Here is a 16,411-nt window from a genome sequence, read left to right on the forward strand (position 1 = left end):
CTTTTAAAAGGAAAAGAAATTTTTTTGTGCGTGTGCTTGCTTTCTGGAAACAATCATACAATGCTACAGGTGAATAGCAGTTGCAAGTCATTTTAGTATGTAACAAGCATTTATATAGTGTCTACTGTGTGCTTTAGGTGCTTGCAAATATTAACTCATTTAATCATCAGTTAACTAAGATACAAGCACTATTTCTTATTCTCATTCTATAGATGAAGAAACTGAGGCACAGAGAAGTTAAGTATCTTGGTCAAGGTCACTGCTTGTAAACGGTGTGGGTGAATGATCTAAACAGGCCGTGTTTTTTAAGGGGTAATCAATAAAATATTTTAGTCCTGTGGTATACTAGCCTTACCACAAATACCCAAAAGAATAAGGCAAAGATCATATTTTCAGAATGTTATAACATCCTATTGTTATAACATTCTGTTATAACATGTTATAGCATCCTGTTGAAGAACTAGACAAATGTGAAAACCATAAATTTATCATAAAATGCCTTTATTCATGTAAGATATTTTATCTGGCACCTGTTATTTCTCTTAATGTGACCCATTACAGTCATTTTGATTTACATATTTAATCTGAGTTTGTGGAAACTGTCTCTTTTGAGACAATTGGCTAATGTATTTGGAGAATTAGTATACATTTCCCTCATTTTAGTCCATAAAAGTGGTTCTTTTTGCTTTCAAAATTATAACTGTTAAAAGAAGGAAAATACAAATGTGTTATCCTATTTAACCTTTACAATGACTCAGTGAGGAAGATACTGTTCCCAGTTTACAGAACTGAGACACAGAGATTTTAAGTAAACTTGCCCAAGATAGCTGAGCTCATAAATAGTGGAGCTAAGGTTTCAAAAAAGGAAGATAGACTCTGAAACTCAGGCCCTTAATTGCAAATAAAATGTTTTGGTAATTTTTATTTTAATGTGTTAGTATTAATGTACTTAAGGTATAATTCAAGCTCTGATTGTTTATGTTTATATTTCTAGCCATGCAAGTTTCTGCTAGATGCTGTGTTTGCTAAAGGAATGACTGTACGGCAATCAAAAGAGGAATTAATTCCTCAGCTCAGGGAGCAATGTGGTTTAGAGCTCAGTATTGACAGGTAAAGTAAAATTAATGTCATCAGCGATTTGAAGAAAGACTATATGGTCAGTTGAAATGGACTGGTACGATTTTCTAAAACTAGGAGAATTAAAATTTCCTGTGCTATTCAGAATTTTAGTATGACAGATTAGTTTAATAGGACTAAACAAGAGTATTAAAATTTTGTTTGGATTTCCTATACAGGATTCTAAATTTGAATTACTGGGAACATTTCTTTATTTCCCCAGATTTTAACAACTCATTATTTGACTTTTGTATTTGAACATAGTTCATTTTTCTTTGGTGTCAGATTAGTGTCAATCTTTAAATTGAGAGTTTCAAATTATAGTCGTTTTAAATGTCTTATCACATTTGTAGGTTTCGTCTAAGGAAAAAAACATGGAAGAATCCTGGCACTGTCTTTTTGGATTATCATATTTATGAAGAAGATATTAATATTTCCAGCAACTGGGAGGTTTTCCTTGAAGTTCTTGATGGTATTTTCAATATTTTTTGGGGGAAGTATCAGTTAGAAATACTCTAGAACTAATAGAAGCCTATAGTTTTTAATCAAATAATGAGTTACGAGGAATCTAATATACATTATAGTGTTTTGTGTTATATTAAGCATAACGATATCCTTATTATGGATTGATGTGATTCCTACCTACGTCTTATCCTTGGGAGTTTTATTTTCTTCCCCTGTGTCCTAATGTAACTGCTTAAGTTGTTTTTGAAAGAATAATCAGTGTCTTTCAGCCTTCTGCTATCTTTCTCTGGTTCCCATTTGCCTTTTAAGTATTCTTTTTTTGAATGTTGAGAATATTAATTCCCCCTTATGAGGAAATTACAAAGTTAGGTTTTTAATACATTTTAAGAAAACTCTGCTAATATTTTCTTAGCCACGTTTGTTCTTTAGTTTCTTTTTTACTATTATGGCTTATTTTGTATTGAAGACATGGTACTGATAATTTATCAGAGACTCAAGAACAATGACTATGTGTGTCCTAAGCCAGGTGGCTTAAAGAATAGAAGTGTATTGTCTCACAATCTGAGATCAGGCTGTCAACAGGGTTGGTTCCTTCTGAGTGCTGTGGGGGAGAATCTGTTCCATACTCTCTCCTAGCTTCTGTGGTTTTTGGCCATCATTGGCAACCTTGGCTTGTAGATACATCACCCCAGTCTCTGCCTTCATCTTCATGTGGTGTTCTTTCTGTGGGCTTGTCTGTCTGTATTGTTTTCCCCTTTTTCATAAACCACTAGTCCTATTGTATTAGGGCCCACCCTGAAGACCTTATTTTACTTTGAGTATCACTGGAAAGACCCTATTTCCAAATAAGGTCACATTCTGAGGTACTAGGGATTAGGATTTCAAAATGTCTTTTTGTGGGGCACAATTCAACCCATAGCAGTGACCTTGAGGAGGTCCAAGTAGCAGACATATTTGTCACACCTCCCAGTTTTCGTTATCAACATTGGCACATTTAAAGTATTGGTGTTTGGAGGGAGGCTTATAGGAGGAAAGTTGGCTTTTAGAAGATCACATCAAGGTAAACAACTAGTTCTATATTCTTTTTTTGCTGTTGCTTAGGAAAATTTTAATTTTCCTTTTCTTCTGTAGAAAGTAAAATATCAATTCTGGATATTTTGTTACAAGATTATCCTAGTTTTTAGAGAGCTCAATAATACTAACACCTCATGTATTTCAGGCTGCTTCAGGTCTAATTCAACCATAAATTTAAATGGTTGAAATTCTGATTAATTGACAAGTTAAGTTGAGAGGTAAGGAACAACTAGGATACCATCTACTATGGTGTGTAGGCAAGTGCTCCAGATTGTGATTTCTTTGAGTATCTGGGGTCGTAGGGAATAATCACTGTGCCTGGGTAAGTCAGGAAGAGATCATAAATGACAAAGAAGTCACCCTTGTAAGGATTGAGTATGTATTAGCAGAGATGGATTCATCTGAAAATGGTACTAGATGGTGGGTGCCTGCATCAGTATTATTTCAGTATATTTTCACATCAAGATAGTTGAGTAAGAAATGTCATGTGATTAAATCCAAGAGGTATTTATTGACCTGTAATTTGCCAGACACTGCTAATCCCTTGTGCTACAAAAATGAGTAAGAACCACTTATTGGTGCACACAGTCTGTGAAAGAAACAGAACTGCAAACCTGTCATTCTAAAATAATAGGTACTAAGGGACTGAATCAGTAGAAGTTCTTCTTGTGTACACCAGAGAAAAGTGACAATTGAGTTGATGCTTGAAAAGTGACAATTGAGTTGATGCTTGAAAAGTGACATAATGGAAAAGTGACAATTTTGAAGAATCACTAAATTGGGGAGTAAATGGAAAGAGAAGGATTAATAATAGCTTTAGTGAAAAAAGAGGATAAAGTGAAGTTGATTTGTTTATGATTTTAGATAGGGATAGGAGCCAATAGAGAAACAAAGATTGGAAATCCAGAGAAGAGAGTAATTGGTAATGCAGTGTTCAACAGGAGTCAGGAGGGAGTGGAATTAGGAGTACTGGTTTGAAGAAGAGAGGAATTATCTTCTGAGACTGGAGAGAAGAGAGTAAATATTTCATTCTCAAAAACTCCTTGGGATAATTGGGTTTTTTCTTGTGCCCACTTTTTAAGAGTAACACTTGAAGTAAATCTTTTTGTTTAGTAAGGCACTAAGGGAAAAGTCAAATTATGAACCTTCAGAGGAAATAGAACGATGACCTAATCTTGCATATTCTTAGGGGTAGAGAAGATGAAGTCCATGTCACAGCTTGCAGTTTTGTCAAGACGGTGGAAGCCTTCAGAGATGAAGTTGGATCCCTTCCAGGAGGTTGTATTGGAAAGCAGTAGTGTGGACGAATTGCGAGAGAAGGTAAGTTCATTTTAAACAAAACATATATCTTATGTTGTATATGTATATCATAATATTAATAAAATATATAATATATAAACAATACATTCTTCCTGTGTTGCGTAAGAGAAAACCTAGGAAGTAGTACCAAACACTGGTGCAGCAACCTTTCTTTTTGGTTTCTGTCACACCTTGTGGCACACTCTGGTTGTTCAGGCTCCTGATTCTTTGAAAAATTACTTTGGCTCCTGGCCATTCAGAAGTGGATCCTCACTTTCTGTTACTTGGACCAATTTTGTCCTAAGTAGTTAGAATTAGTTAGAAGTTACTAGAGTGAATTGCTGTATGTCTAAAAAAAACCAAATGAAGTCGAATTGTGTAGAGAATCCAGATGAAGGTCTGTTTTGCATTTTAAGATGGGATATCTAAGGATCTCTGGGGAAAGGGTGAATTAGTCAATCCGTGGTACTAGCACAATGAGCATTTTGAAAAAGATTTATTTCCATACTTCATACTAAACACAAAAATAAATTCTAAATGTATTAAGTTTATATATAAAAAAAGTAAATGTACTAGGTGAAAATATGTAAAATATTAAATACTAAAAATATTTTCGTATTCCTGGAAAAAGATATTTGTAAGCATAATACCAGAAGCCAAAAAAAGAAACTATAGACCACGTAAAAACCTATCCTCTGCACAGCCAAAGAAAAAGGTATTTAAAAAGCAACTCATAAACAAAGCTAAAAGACAATAAACTAGGAGGAAATTATTTGAAGCAGTTATTAAACATGCTATCCATAATTTATAAGGAGCTACTACCTTAATAAGAAAAAGATGGAGCAAATCTAATTTTAAGAAAGACAGCATGAATAGGCAATTTATAGAAAAAGAAATACAAATTAAAGAATAACGTTATTTTTCACTCTTAAATTGGTGAAGATTTAGAAAATCAAAAAATACCTAGAGTTCTCAAGGTTTAGGGGATACAGACAATATATACCTTTGATAAGTGTATAAATTGATATGATTTTTTTCAAGTTCAGTTGGCATCGTTTGTCAGTATTTCGGATTTGCAATTAAACATCTGGGAATTCGATCTATAGAAGTATTTGCAGGTTGGGTGCCATGGCTCACTCCTGTAATCCCAGCACTTTGGGAGGTTGAGGTGGGCAGATCACTTGAGTTCAGGAGTTTGAGACCAGCCTGGCCAACATGGTGAAACCCTGTGTCTACTAAAAATACAAAAATTAGCCAAGTGTGGTGGTGCATGCCTATAATTTTAGCTACTCAGGAGGCTGAAGCTGGAGAACTGCTTGAACCCAGGAGGTGGAGGTTGCAGTGAACCAAGATTGCACCACTGCACTCCAGTCTAGGTGATGGAGTGAGACTCTGTCTCAAGAAAAAAGAATTTATTTATTTATGTATTTATTTTTGAGACGGAGTTTCACTCTTGTTGCCCTGGCTGGAATGCAGTGGCGCGATCTTGGCTCACTGCAGCCTCCGCCTCCCGGGTTCAAGTGATTCTCCTGGTTCAGCCTCCCGAGTAGCTGGGACTACAAGCATATGTCACCACGCCCGGCTAATTCTTTGTATTTTTAGTTGAGACGGGGTTTCACCATGTGCGAGGATATTCATGGAAGTATACAGTAGAGCTTTGTACTTGGAAAAACTGAAAACAGTCTCAGTGTCCATCAGTAGGAGATAAAATGTATATTGTTCGGTTATTGAAGAGAATGTGGTCACTTTGTATCCTATTCCTCTAGGAACAGAATTATTATATAGAGATATTAATCTGATTTTACATGTTTTAGAAACATGTGGGTGTAGTTTGTGTATGCATGGGAAAAGGTCTGGAAGGAATATACTAACTTGGTATTTCTGGGACATGGTATTTGCAGGGTGGCCGCTTTCTGCTTTTTCTTAATTTTTTTACATGAAACATTTTTTAAACTGAGCTATTTCTGTTCGTGGGGTAAAAGGAAAATAACTTTTCTAAGCAAGTTAATTTTTTAAATGAACTCAAATAAAATGTTTTATTTTACAGCTTAGTGAAATCAGTGGGATTCCTTTGGATGATATTGAATTTGCTAAGGTAAAGCCCTGAGAATGTTTGCATCTGTGTATTGTGCATGATAAACACAGCTAGTGGCATGATTTATTCATTCATTCTTTTTCTTTTTAGGGTAGAGGAACATTTCCCTGTGATATTTCTGTCCTTGATATTCATCAAGATTTAGACTGGAATCCTAAAGTTTCTACCCTGAATGTCTGGCCTCTTTATATCTGTGATGATGGTGCGGTCATATTTTATAGGTAACATTCACAATGTTTTTGTTGCTGTTAGTAATACATTTTTGGCGTGCATACATATCTTATTTTCCATAAATATCTTTACTGTTTTTATGATATGGAGCGGCACTAACCGGTAGAAATACAGTGACAGCCAAACATGATTATAATTTGAAGTTTTCTAGTAGCCACATTAAAAACAATAAAAACAGGTGAAATTAATTTTAAAAATATTTTAAACCCAATATATCCAAAATATGATCATTACAACATGTCATCAGTATAAAAAATCATTTGTATTTTGCATTTTTTTATTGTACTGAGTCTTAGAAATATCGTATGTCTGTTATATTTCCAGCACATCTCAATTTGAACCAGACATATTTCATAAGCTCAATAGCCACATGTGGCTAATGGCTGTTGTATTGGACAGCACAGATGTAGAGGAAAACGAATAGTCATTGGAGCCTCACAGATCTGGGTTCAAAACTAGCTTTCTGATTTACCTAGCTCCTCATCTATAAAATTGCAACAATGATGTCTACCTTGCAGGATTTTATGAGAATTAGAGCTGTTGCATGTAAAATAACTGGCACAGTGCCTATTATAGATGTTCAATAATGATAGCTGTTACTACTGCTAATAACATGGAAGTTATTCTCTGCCACTTTTAGAAGTAAGCAATGTGTTCCTGTGATTAACACCTTAGAAATCTGGGACATCTCAGTATATAAAATCATAGTACTTCACCAGTAACAGATTTCATTATCTTGCTGAGGCGCATCATAGCATTCAAGCATACATTAATAGAGGTGGAGGGCTCTACTGGGCTAATATGTGATTAACATTTTATATGTAGGGATAAAACAGAAGAATTAATGGAATTGACAGATGAGCAAAGAAATGAACTGATGAAAAAAGAAAGCAGTCGACTCCAGAAGACTGGACATCGTGTAACATACTCACCTCGTAAAGAGAAAGCACTAAAAATATATCTGGATGGAGCACCAAATAAAGATCTGACTCAAGACTGACTCTGATAGTGTAGCATTTTCCCTGGGGGAGTTTGGTTTTAATTAGATGGTTCACTACCACTGGGTAGTGCCATTTTGGCCGGACATGGTTGGGGTAACCCAGTGACACCAGCACTGATTGGACTGCCCTACACCAATCAGAAGCTCAGTGCCCAATGGGCCACTGTTTTGACTCGGAATCATGTTGTGCACTATAGTCAAATGTACTGTAAAGTGAAAAGGGATGTGCAAAAAAATAAAAAAACAAAAACAAAAAAAGCTAACCTTCTATTAGAAAAGGGGACAGGGGAATGAGTAAACTTCTTTTATTGCAGACAAATGTGCACATAGCCGCTAGTAAAACTAGCCTCAAACAGGATGCTCATAGCTTAATAATAAAAGCTGTGCAAAGGCCATGAATGAATGAATTTTCTGTTTATTTCACTGATACACACATTACCTCATTGACAATTCAGAAGTAAATCCAACGTGTGTTGACTCTTGGAAAGCAGCAAAAACAGGAGCTGAAGAAAAGAAATTCTTAGAACCAGCCATAACCCAGTAAGGAATTGTGAAGTTGTGTTTTTATTTTGTTTCATTTTTTGCAGAGTATTAAGAACATTATTCTGGAACATCAGAACGTTTCCCTTAGACCGATCCCAGCAGGTGGCAGCTCAGATTGCTGCAGTGTTGTAATTATAACTGATTGTACTTAAGTTATGGATGTAGAGAATATGTTTCATTCATTTATTCAGCATGTAAATAAAATTGATCCTGTTGAGTTATCATAATTGCAGTTCAACTATCTGCCATGATTATTCTTCTCACGTATCATTCATTCTGTACATTTGTGTACATTGAGAAGTATAGCAATCTATGTAAATGTAATCCTCAGTGAGGTTCCTCAGTGCTAGGTCCCATAGGATTGTCGTTGCCCTTGTTAATGAGGTTTCTCTGTTCAGCGGCTTCAATTTTTTTCTCCTTGTACATCTAGTTTTGAAGATTTACTTCAAGTTTGAATCTTCTAGAATGCTTGTAAGTCCAGTTTTAATTTTTAGAGTCAATTTGTAGTTACATGTAGTTTAACTTTTGGGAAACGTCGTAACATTGTTCTGAATAAACTTGCTAATGAGGTCAGGTCATGGTACAGACTGATGCAGTCAACATGATTTCATTGCAGAGTTTATTAGTATCAGCAAGTTTTTGCTTTGCTAAATAAAAGTACTCAATGCACACAATTCTACATAAATTTTGACATACCATCTAATTTATAAAAATCAATAAAAAAGGTTTTGGTAAAACTTTTTCATGCCAGATGCTGTTTACAACAATGAACATGCCAATAAAACATTTGTTCATTCTGTTGTGTTATTTTAGTCATTAAACTTCTGTGGATGAAGAATCTGGGTTAAGAATAGATTTGTCATCTTTAAATATGACATTTTGTAATGTGTATTGGATATCTCATTTCTATGATAAAGGTATATTTGCAGTAAAGTTCTCATAAGAGAAATGAAAAGCTGTGTTAATATCTAACTTTGGGGAACCCTGTCAGTATTTCAGATCCGATTTTTACCCTTTTTTTCTTATAAGAAAGATAAAATTAGAAAATACTGTCAGCAAATGTGGCTCTGCCATTTGAATATAATCACCGAGAATTCCATAATGTCTTAAAAGTCTCCTGGAATCCACAATGAAAAAAAAAATCTTTTCTAAGGTATTTTTCTGGCTAATTTTTATTTGAAGAAAGCTATAGCATTTAGCGAAATTTGACTGAAGTAATGTTCTGAGTTTGCATTAGTGGGATTGGTGATGTTCTCAGAAGAAAATTGGAAACACTTGTGATGAATTGTCTTTCAGATCACTTAGATTTTCTGATGAAAGAGGACAGCTATTTGGTTCTGATACAGGCCTGCTTACTTGGGATGTAGGGTTAGTAAATGGGGTTTCTGCTTTAAAGGACTGACTTGCTATCGCACAAAAGAGGCAGACTTGTAAACAAAATGGGCTTTGGAGTTTGGTCTGATTGGGTTTGGTTTAGTATTCCTATGAGCGTAAATGGCAAAATTCTTCTGATACCCACTCTTCAGACTGTGCCTTCTGCTCTGTTATGTGTTTTATGTTTAACTGCTGTTTCTAATTGCAGGTGTATTACAGATACAAATAAGAGTAAAGAAAATATATTTCATTATAGAAAAGAAAAAATTAAAAGCTTCTTGCTTTTCAGTGCCTGATAGAGTGAAAACACAAAGTTGCACTTTAATAATTTCAATAAAAGCTAATCTGTGTCAGCCTCCCTCTGCTTCAGAGAGTCAGGTGAGCATCCATAACCTAACAGGCAGAGCCCTAGCGATGTGGATCAAGTTTCCTGAGCCCGGGGGCGGTGGAGCCTCATGATCTCTTATCTTTTGAGGCTGAGGCAGGTCACATGCAACACATTGTGACCCTGCTCCCCACAAGTCATGCAAAGGTTTTGAAGAGCTTTTACCGTGGGGCAGATGAACTTGTGCCAACCATGCACACCCTGTGAGAACCAAGTACCTGTGTTTCTAAGGCGGGCACTCAAGGTGAGAGGTGCATTCTGGCCAAAGAAACAAAAGCTGTGGTTTCAGGACCATGCCGTGTGTAGCTGGTCTGTACGGGACGTGTATGTAAGGAAGAGCAATCATGATAGATAAGAACAGTGTGTGAAGCAGCCCTCACACTAGAGTGTTTGGTCATCTCTTATAATGTAAGGGAAGGTACTTTAAAATTCTGGGAAGATGCGATGAACTCATGTCCCAGTCAGAAAATAATCCAATGAAATAAGCATTGGTTGCCAGGCCACAGTTAGGAATTGTATTGTGATACATCTAGAGGCCAAGAGAGCAGGAGAGAGCTACCAACTTACACTGTGGTTTAAGCTAAATGACCGCACAGCATCATAGCATTGCAGTGTTGTTACTAAATCTGGAAGTGACCTGTGAATGTATGGAATACAATAAAGTCTTTTATTCTGGTTCATTTGCTAGTACTTCCTTTTTGATTGGATACTGTAGTTCTTCCTCTGGATTTTATTTTGTTCAGCGTCAAGGCCCTAATTTTGCAAATGTAGTCTAAACCACATTACGTGGACTAGAGGATACTCTGAATTAGCAAGTTTTTTGTTTGCTGAATAAAACTATTCCATCTTAACAATTCTGTGTAATTTTTGAAAAACATCAACATTTTGGTCACTAGTAGTCAAAATCTTATAAGGCCATATGTCCTGAAAGGCAAAACTCTGTGTATGTGTGATTTACCAGGGAGATAGTAGGACAGTTTTTATGAGGGTTTCAAAGGAGTTCATGGCCCAAATGAAGCTTGTGGCCACCTAGGTTTAGTGTACATGAAATTGGAAGATGCTTCTTGATTGTAGTTCCCATGGGGAAGAGGGAGGCTGTGATCATTTGGTTAGATACAGCATTAATTGTCACAACTTGACTTTCAGAAACAAGAATACTGCACAAACTCAAGCATGCATTGGAGCATGTGTTACTATTTAGAAAAGAGTGCAGCCATCAGTAGGTCCAGCTAGGAGGGCAAAAGAGAGTTGAGAGGAATGCTCTGCCCCTTCCCCATCACAGCACTGCCCCTTTCCACCTCCTCACCCGCTCACCTGTACAAGAGAATTGATCTCAACTGTGAGTGTCAGCTCACCAGGTCAGAAATTGTTATTGGACCCTAAAACCTTGCCTCACAGGTGGGCACCAAGCTCCCCTTCCCTCTGCTTTCCATGTTTCCCACCTGCCCTCTCCCCACCTGTTTTCAGCCTCTTTTATAATGCTTAAGTAACCTGCTTGAAGAGTATAATTTATGGAGATAAAAATACTCAATGCTTACATTTTTTTCATAACTGTGCCAATTGTTTTGTCAAATGCAGTTACCCACTGGGCAGTGGGCTTATCAAGTGCTCAGTGCAATCCTGTGACTTTTAAGTCATTTTGCATTATTAAGACAATCTTATCTTAAAGTTCAGTGGTTTCATTCAAAGCTCCCCTGAACCTCCATAGTGCCTCCAAGATGTGCTGTCCCTGCCAACTCCTGCACCAGCTTGACTGGTGGTGGAAGAGGCCAGGAAGAGCGGGGGAAAGACATGTGCTAACCACTTCTTAGCAATGAGGCTGGTAAGGTTACTGTCCCCTTGTGCCTGGTCACTACTAACTTTTTTGTAGACATAAAGGTAGATGCCCTGCAGGTCCTATCAGCAAAGGACCCAACTCCTAACAGCATTGGTGCTCCCTCATGAAATTTGACAGTGTCTTTTGCCAGCCTCCTGCTGGCAGACACTTCTCTGCAGTGAATACCACTATCCCATGCTGCACTAGTCCCTACCAAGTCTTCAACCCTCAATTTGATCTTCCATGAGTGTCTCAAAAAGTTCCCCTCAGAAGTTTCAGCCAAGGGAATAAAATCTAACCTCTCCTCCCTCAACGGAGTGTCAGGGAGGGGAAGAATCTGTTTTCCAAACACCACAATCTCCCAAAAGGGGATTTCACCCTCCCTCGGTCATCTTTATACAGGGCAATTGTGCTGCTGCTGCTGAGGTGGCCACTTGCAGCAAGCCCTGTGTGCAGGGGCCTAGCTGCATTTAGAAACCAAGCATAGCTATCAAAAAGTAATCTCCAAATAGTTGAATTGCATTTCTTGAGTATCTGGAGAGGATGCGCAGACCACAGGAATACCTAATGCCTTTTTTCTCTTCCTGTCTTTGTCCCTCGCACTACAGCAGGCCCCTCCCTTCCCTCTTCAACCTCATCCTCCCTCCCCACAGGCCCAGAGAACCAGTTGGGCTTTGTTCTCCTGCAGGCTATGGTTCATCATGCAAATAGCTCCTGTGTCAGAAATGCTTTTTGGCTTCAAATAACAGAAAAGCTAACACCAGCTTTATCAATAATAATATCGGTGGTTTACTTAAGGTGTCCAGAGATGGTGGAGAACAGGATTGGTTTCCTCCTCAATGTCGAGGACTCAAAGGCTCTTTCTGTGGTAGGGCCACATCCTAAACCCTGTATCCTGTGATTATTTACCTGACAGGGCAAAAGAGATTTTGCAGATGCAATTAAGGTTAAGGACCTTGACGTGGGAAGATTATTCTGGATTATCTAGGTGGGCGCAATTTGATCACATGGGTCCCCAGAAGTGGAGAACCTTTCCCAGCTGTAGAAAGCCAGAGAGCTGGCACCTGAGAAGGACAGAACTGTCATTGCAGGATTTGAAGATGAAGGGGCCCATGAGCCAAGGAATGCCAGTGACCTATAGAGGCTAAAAAACAGCAAGGAAATGGACTCTCCCCAGAGCCTCCAGAGGAATGCAGCCCTGTTGATCACATGATCACCAGATGGCTGCCCCAGAGCCAAATGTCACTTCCTGAGCACCATACTCAAAGGCAGGGAAAGTGGATGGAGGGCAGGAGCTCCATTCTTGTTTGCCACTCTCCTTTTGTCAATTGGGAAAAAATTCCAGAAACTCTGGGAGCCCTCCCCTTACATTTCCTGGGTCATGGGGCCAGCCCTAGCTGCTGGAGGGACTGGGAACAGCTGTTGAGCAGTTTACCTGACGGCATCTGCCATGGCTTGGCAGGAACTCTGGCTTTGGGAGAGAGCAGCAGCAAGGTATTCAAGCACCACCTCCACCCAGCCCCTCCCACATTTCACTCAGGACTGAGTAAAGGAGACACTCAGATGCTACTCAGATGCTGGCTTCAGCTAAGTATTTTGCAAAGCCTCTCATGTTCTTACAAGTTTGTGGCTATCATGACAAAATGGAGCAGCCTACTATATCTACATATACAACTATGGGGGACCTAGTTTTATCTCATTTGCCACAATGTTTTCAATCATTTTTTGGATGACATAATTTTTAGCCTCTTCTCTAAATGCTTCCTCAAGCTTTCCTTGCCTTCCAGCCACTGCAAATGACTTGCAGTTTCCCCTACATGGCACCTGACCCTTGTGCCTCCCTCCCTCTGCCCATGGCCCAGAAAGCCCTTTCCTGTGCCCTCTGGCTTCCTGATAAACTCCTATCATCTTCAAGAGCCAGTTCCCATGCCAGCTCTCCCCAAGTGCTCCACTGAGGCTTCCGTAACACCTCTGTTCCCACATCGGGTTGACTGTCTTTGTTTTGTCATTGCTTGCTCTGGCTGTGTCTCCCTCATTAGACTGGGATGCCTTCAAGGTAGGGACCCTATCTGGGTCAGCTTGGCACCCCAAAGCGTACCACAGCACCTGGTTCTGAGGAGGCTCTCAGTAGATATCTGTTGAGTAACCAGAATGTAGGGTGGTCCTGATGGTTTCTGACATTGAATAGAAAACAGCTCCCTATTTGATCTTAAAATAATCACTATAACCTGGACATACTGTACTAGATGCTGTTTTTGTCTGACTTCTACTCTGTCAATCTCTTTGCACCTCCATTTGTTCATCTGTGAAATGAAGAAAATGCTCATGGAGTTCAGTGAAGATTAAATGAATGAATATAGGTAGACTGCCTAATCTGGCACTTGCCACGCAGCTGACTTCGATATAGTAGCTCTAATATTATGGTCCTTGAGGATCTTACTGTGTTATGGCCCAGAACTGCATTTGATTAAAGAAGGCTCCCCTAAAAAAAGAGTCATACATATTCCATTTGTCCTTTCAGAAGGCCGTGAAGCATTTACACTCTTTAAGACAAATTCCCATCCAAAAATAGTTAAGATTTCTAAAATATTTTGATGCTGAAAGAGGTGTGCTTCAGTTGGGTGGAAAATTTGCTTCTATGGAAGATTTTTAATACAGGTCGTTTCTATTTTACTTTTTCTGGCTGAAAGGATTTTACATTTATTCAAAGTCAAAAGGGAAAAGAAATCCAAGAACTACAGAAGAGCAGTTGAAGTGATTTATGCTTGATTTCTAAATGCAACTTATGTTTATACATAATTTAAAACTCAAAGAAAGCATGCTTATACAATCATGTGCAACTTTAAACTTTAATAACTCTGGATGAATACATGGTGGCAACAGTCCATGACACCTGAAAACATCATTTGTGGAGTGGCGTAGAGTTCAGTGTTCACAGTCTGCTGTGAACCATGTTTCACACAGCCCTGCTCGGTTTGATTTTCTCCACGTGGTTGATAATGGTCTTCAGTTGCTGCTAAGTGATTTTGCAAATTTCATTTATAATCCTCGCCCTACAATTACCTAAGTACTGTTTCTGCAAGTTAACCTATATGCTACGCTCAGTCATATACCTTTCAAAGTTACTAATGCAACTGCCAAAGAGGGACAGTGTCAATATCATTGTCTTCATTAGAAGGATGGCTGCCCCACACTGTGAGAACACTGCTGTTCCTAACAGTAGTTTAATTTTAGAGGGATGTGAGAATTAGTTTGACCTTAATTCCAGATGTGCATGCCTCAAAAGAAAAATCCCATTCTCCTTCCTTTTGGGGAGCACTTTTGGTGGCACCAAGGCTGGTGTGGGGTAGTGGAGAGAGCACTGAGCTTAGAGTCACAACCAGATGAAACTGCTCTGGTCTTCACTAGCTGTGTGACTTGGGCAAGCAGCTTGCAGTCTCTGAGCCTCTGAGATCCCTGATGGACGAGGAGAACAATGACCCCCTCCCCAGGCTGTGCTGAGAGAGGGAATTGATCTTGGATATGAAAATGCTGCCCTGGCACAGAGGTAGGAGCTGAGCAACACTGCTGGATGAATAAACACATGTAATGCAGGGTGAACAGAACATTTCATCTGCAACAGCTGAAGGCACAGCTTACCTATGCCCATGGAAAGAACTGCGTGGAAAATTCATTTGTTGCATTTTTGCCAGGTTGATGTTTGCAAAGCAGGGCACTCTTCTCCACATTTCCCCAAAACCCATCAGAGGGAGACTCCACATTGTTTCCGTCTCCTCCCCTCAAACAATTATCAAAGCCATGTAGAACAAACGGCTGTCTGCCAACTGGTAGAGGCAAAGCAGCCAATAATCTGGACGGGGTGGCAAACTGCTCCTGCAGTTTAACCCTGCCTGACTCTCCCAAGCACCAGACTGTGAAGCCTGGAGAACAGCCTGGGGGAGCTGAACAAATGCACAGCATCTCATGCTGTCAAGCCAGAGGGGAAACTTACTGGGAAGAAGATGTAGGAAGAAGCCTGGTCAGCCCACGCCTAAAGCACACACCTGGGGAAATAAATTAGCTATTTCTATTGCACATCTACCCACAGCCTGGTCCAGATCTAAATCTCTTCCCCTCCCAGCAGTGCAGCGGCGGCAGCCGCAGGCTCCCCCAGCGCCATCTCTTCAGTCAGGCTCCTCTCCAGGTCCTCCAGCTCCTGGCGCACCTCCTCCATGAAGCTGCCAACTTCATACTCATCGGGGGCCTCTCTGGGCAGCAGGATCTCCCCATCTTGGTCACGGCTCCCCACGAAGGTCGGCTTGCACACGTACACCAGGCTGTGGCTGGGGAGAGATGGGACAAAGCCAGGCTCTAAACGTGGGAGCCTGCCCAGGCCGAAAGCTAAGGTGCCCTGACTCTGTGGGGCTCCCAGCCTCGCCTTCATGCCCCCTCCTCTCCTGTCTCTTCAACAGAGACACTTCACTTCCCGTCAACATCTGTCTTAAAATGATGGCTGAGGGAGGCTCACTTTGGGAGAATGTGCTGGTGGGGGGCAGCTTCCCCTCCTCCAGCGCAGGCCTGACCTCCTGTGACTCTCAGGCCCCGCAGCCCAGGGGCAGGACCTGAGTGCTATATAGCAGCACCACAGCCCCTCAAAGACCGTGGCCCATTTGGGCCTCCAGGCAGGAGTCAGCCTGACTCTGGGGTGTAGTCTAGCCACATGCAGGGAGCCATGGACCTCTGTGGGAATAGGGAGGAAGAATTCCTTTTTTTAAAAAAAATTAATGTGTTTGGTAGAGACGGGATCTCCCTATGTTGCCCAGGCTGGTCTTGAACTCTTGGCCTCAAGCAATCCTCCTGCATTGGCCTCCCAAAGCTCTGGGATTACAGGTGTGAGCCACTGCACAGAGCCATGGGGAATGGGAGTTCTGCCTGTCTGCCCAGCAGCCCTGGATTCTGTTGGGAGAGAAGATTGAGTAGAGGCTGCGGGGAGGACAGGGAGATGTGCCCTGAGAAGCTGGCCAGGCTTGAGCC

The 16,411-nt window shown here is 40.0% G+C and overlaps 2 protein-coding genes across 8 annotated transcripts in view; one reads left to right on the top strand and one right to left on the bottom strand.

The window, feature by feature from the left end:
* The window catches only part of USP47 (ubiquitin specific peptidase 47), a 117,877-nt gene extending 107,615 nt beyond the window's left edge, over window positions 1–10,262 (top strand). For all 4 annotated transcript variants that reach the window (XM_008971426.5, XM_003818168.6, XM_008971425.5 and 1 more), the window contains 6 exons: window positions 995–1,110; window positions 1,470–1,588; window positions 3,845–3,975; window positions 6,002–6,049; window positions 6,140–6,270; window positions 7,106–10,262. In XM_008971426.5, coding sequence (XP_008969674.3) covers window positions 995–1,110; window positions 1,470–1,588; window positions 3,845–3,975; window positions 6,002–6,049; window positions 6,140–6,270; window positions 7,106–7,280 — 720 coding nt within the window. In that variant the 3' untranslated portion in view covers window positions 7,281–10,262. The remainder of the gene's footprint in view (window positions 1–994; window positions 1,111–1,469; window positions 1,589–3,844; window positions 3,976–6,001; window positions 6,050–6,139; window positions 6,271–7,105) is intronic.
* A 3,880-nt stretch (window positions 10,263–14,142) lies between these two features.
* Window positions 14,143–16,411, bottom strand: part of DKK3 (dickkopf WNT signaling pathway inhibitor 3) — a 46,498-nt gene continuing 44,229 nt past the window's right edge. For all 4 annotated transcript variants that reach the window (XM_003818170.5, XM_034932154.3, XM_034932155.3 and 1 more), the window contains exon 8: window positions 14,143–15,720. In XM_003818170.5, the coding sequence (XP_003818218.4) occupies window positions 15,498–15,720 (223 nt within the window). In that variant the 3' untranslated portion in view covers window positions 14,143–15,497. The remainder of the gene's footprint in view (window positions 15,721–16,411) is intronic.

The sequence above is a fragment of the Pan paniscus genome, chromosome 9 (genome assembly GCF_029289425.2).
Source record: "Pan paniscus chromosome 9, NHGRI_mPanPan1-v2.0_pri, whole genome shotgun sequence".
In the NCBI taxonomy this organism is placed as follows: domain Eukaryota; kingdom Metazoa; phylum Chordata; class Mammalia; order Primates; family Hominidae; genus Pan; species Pan paniscus.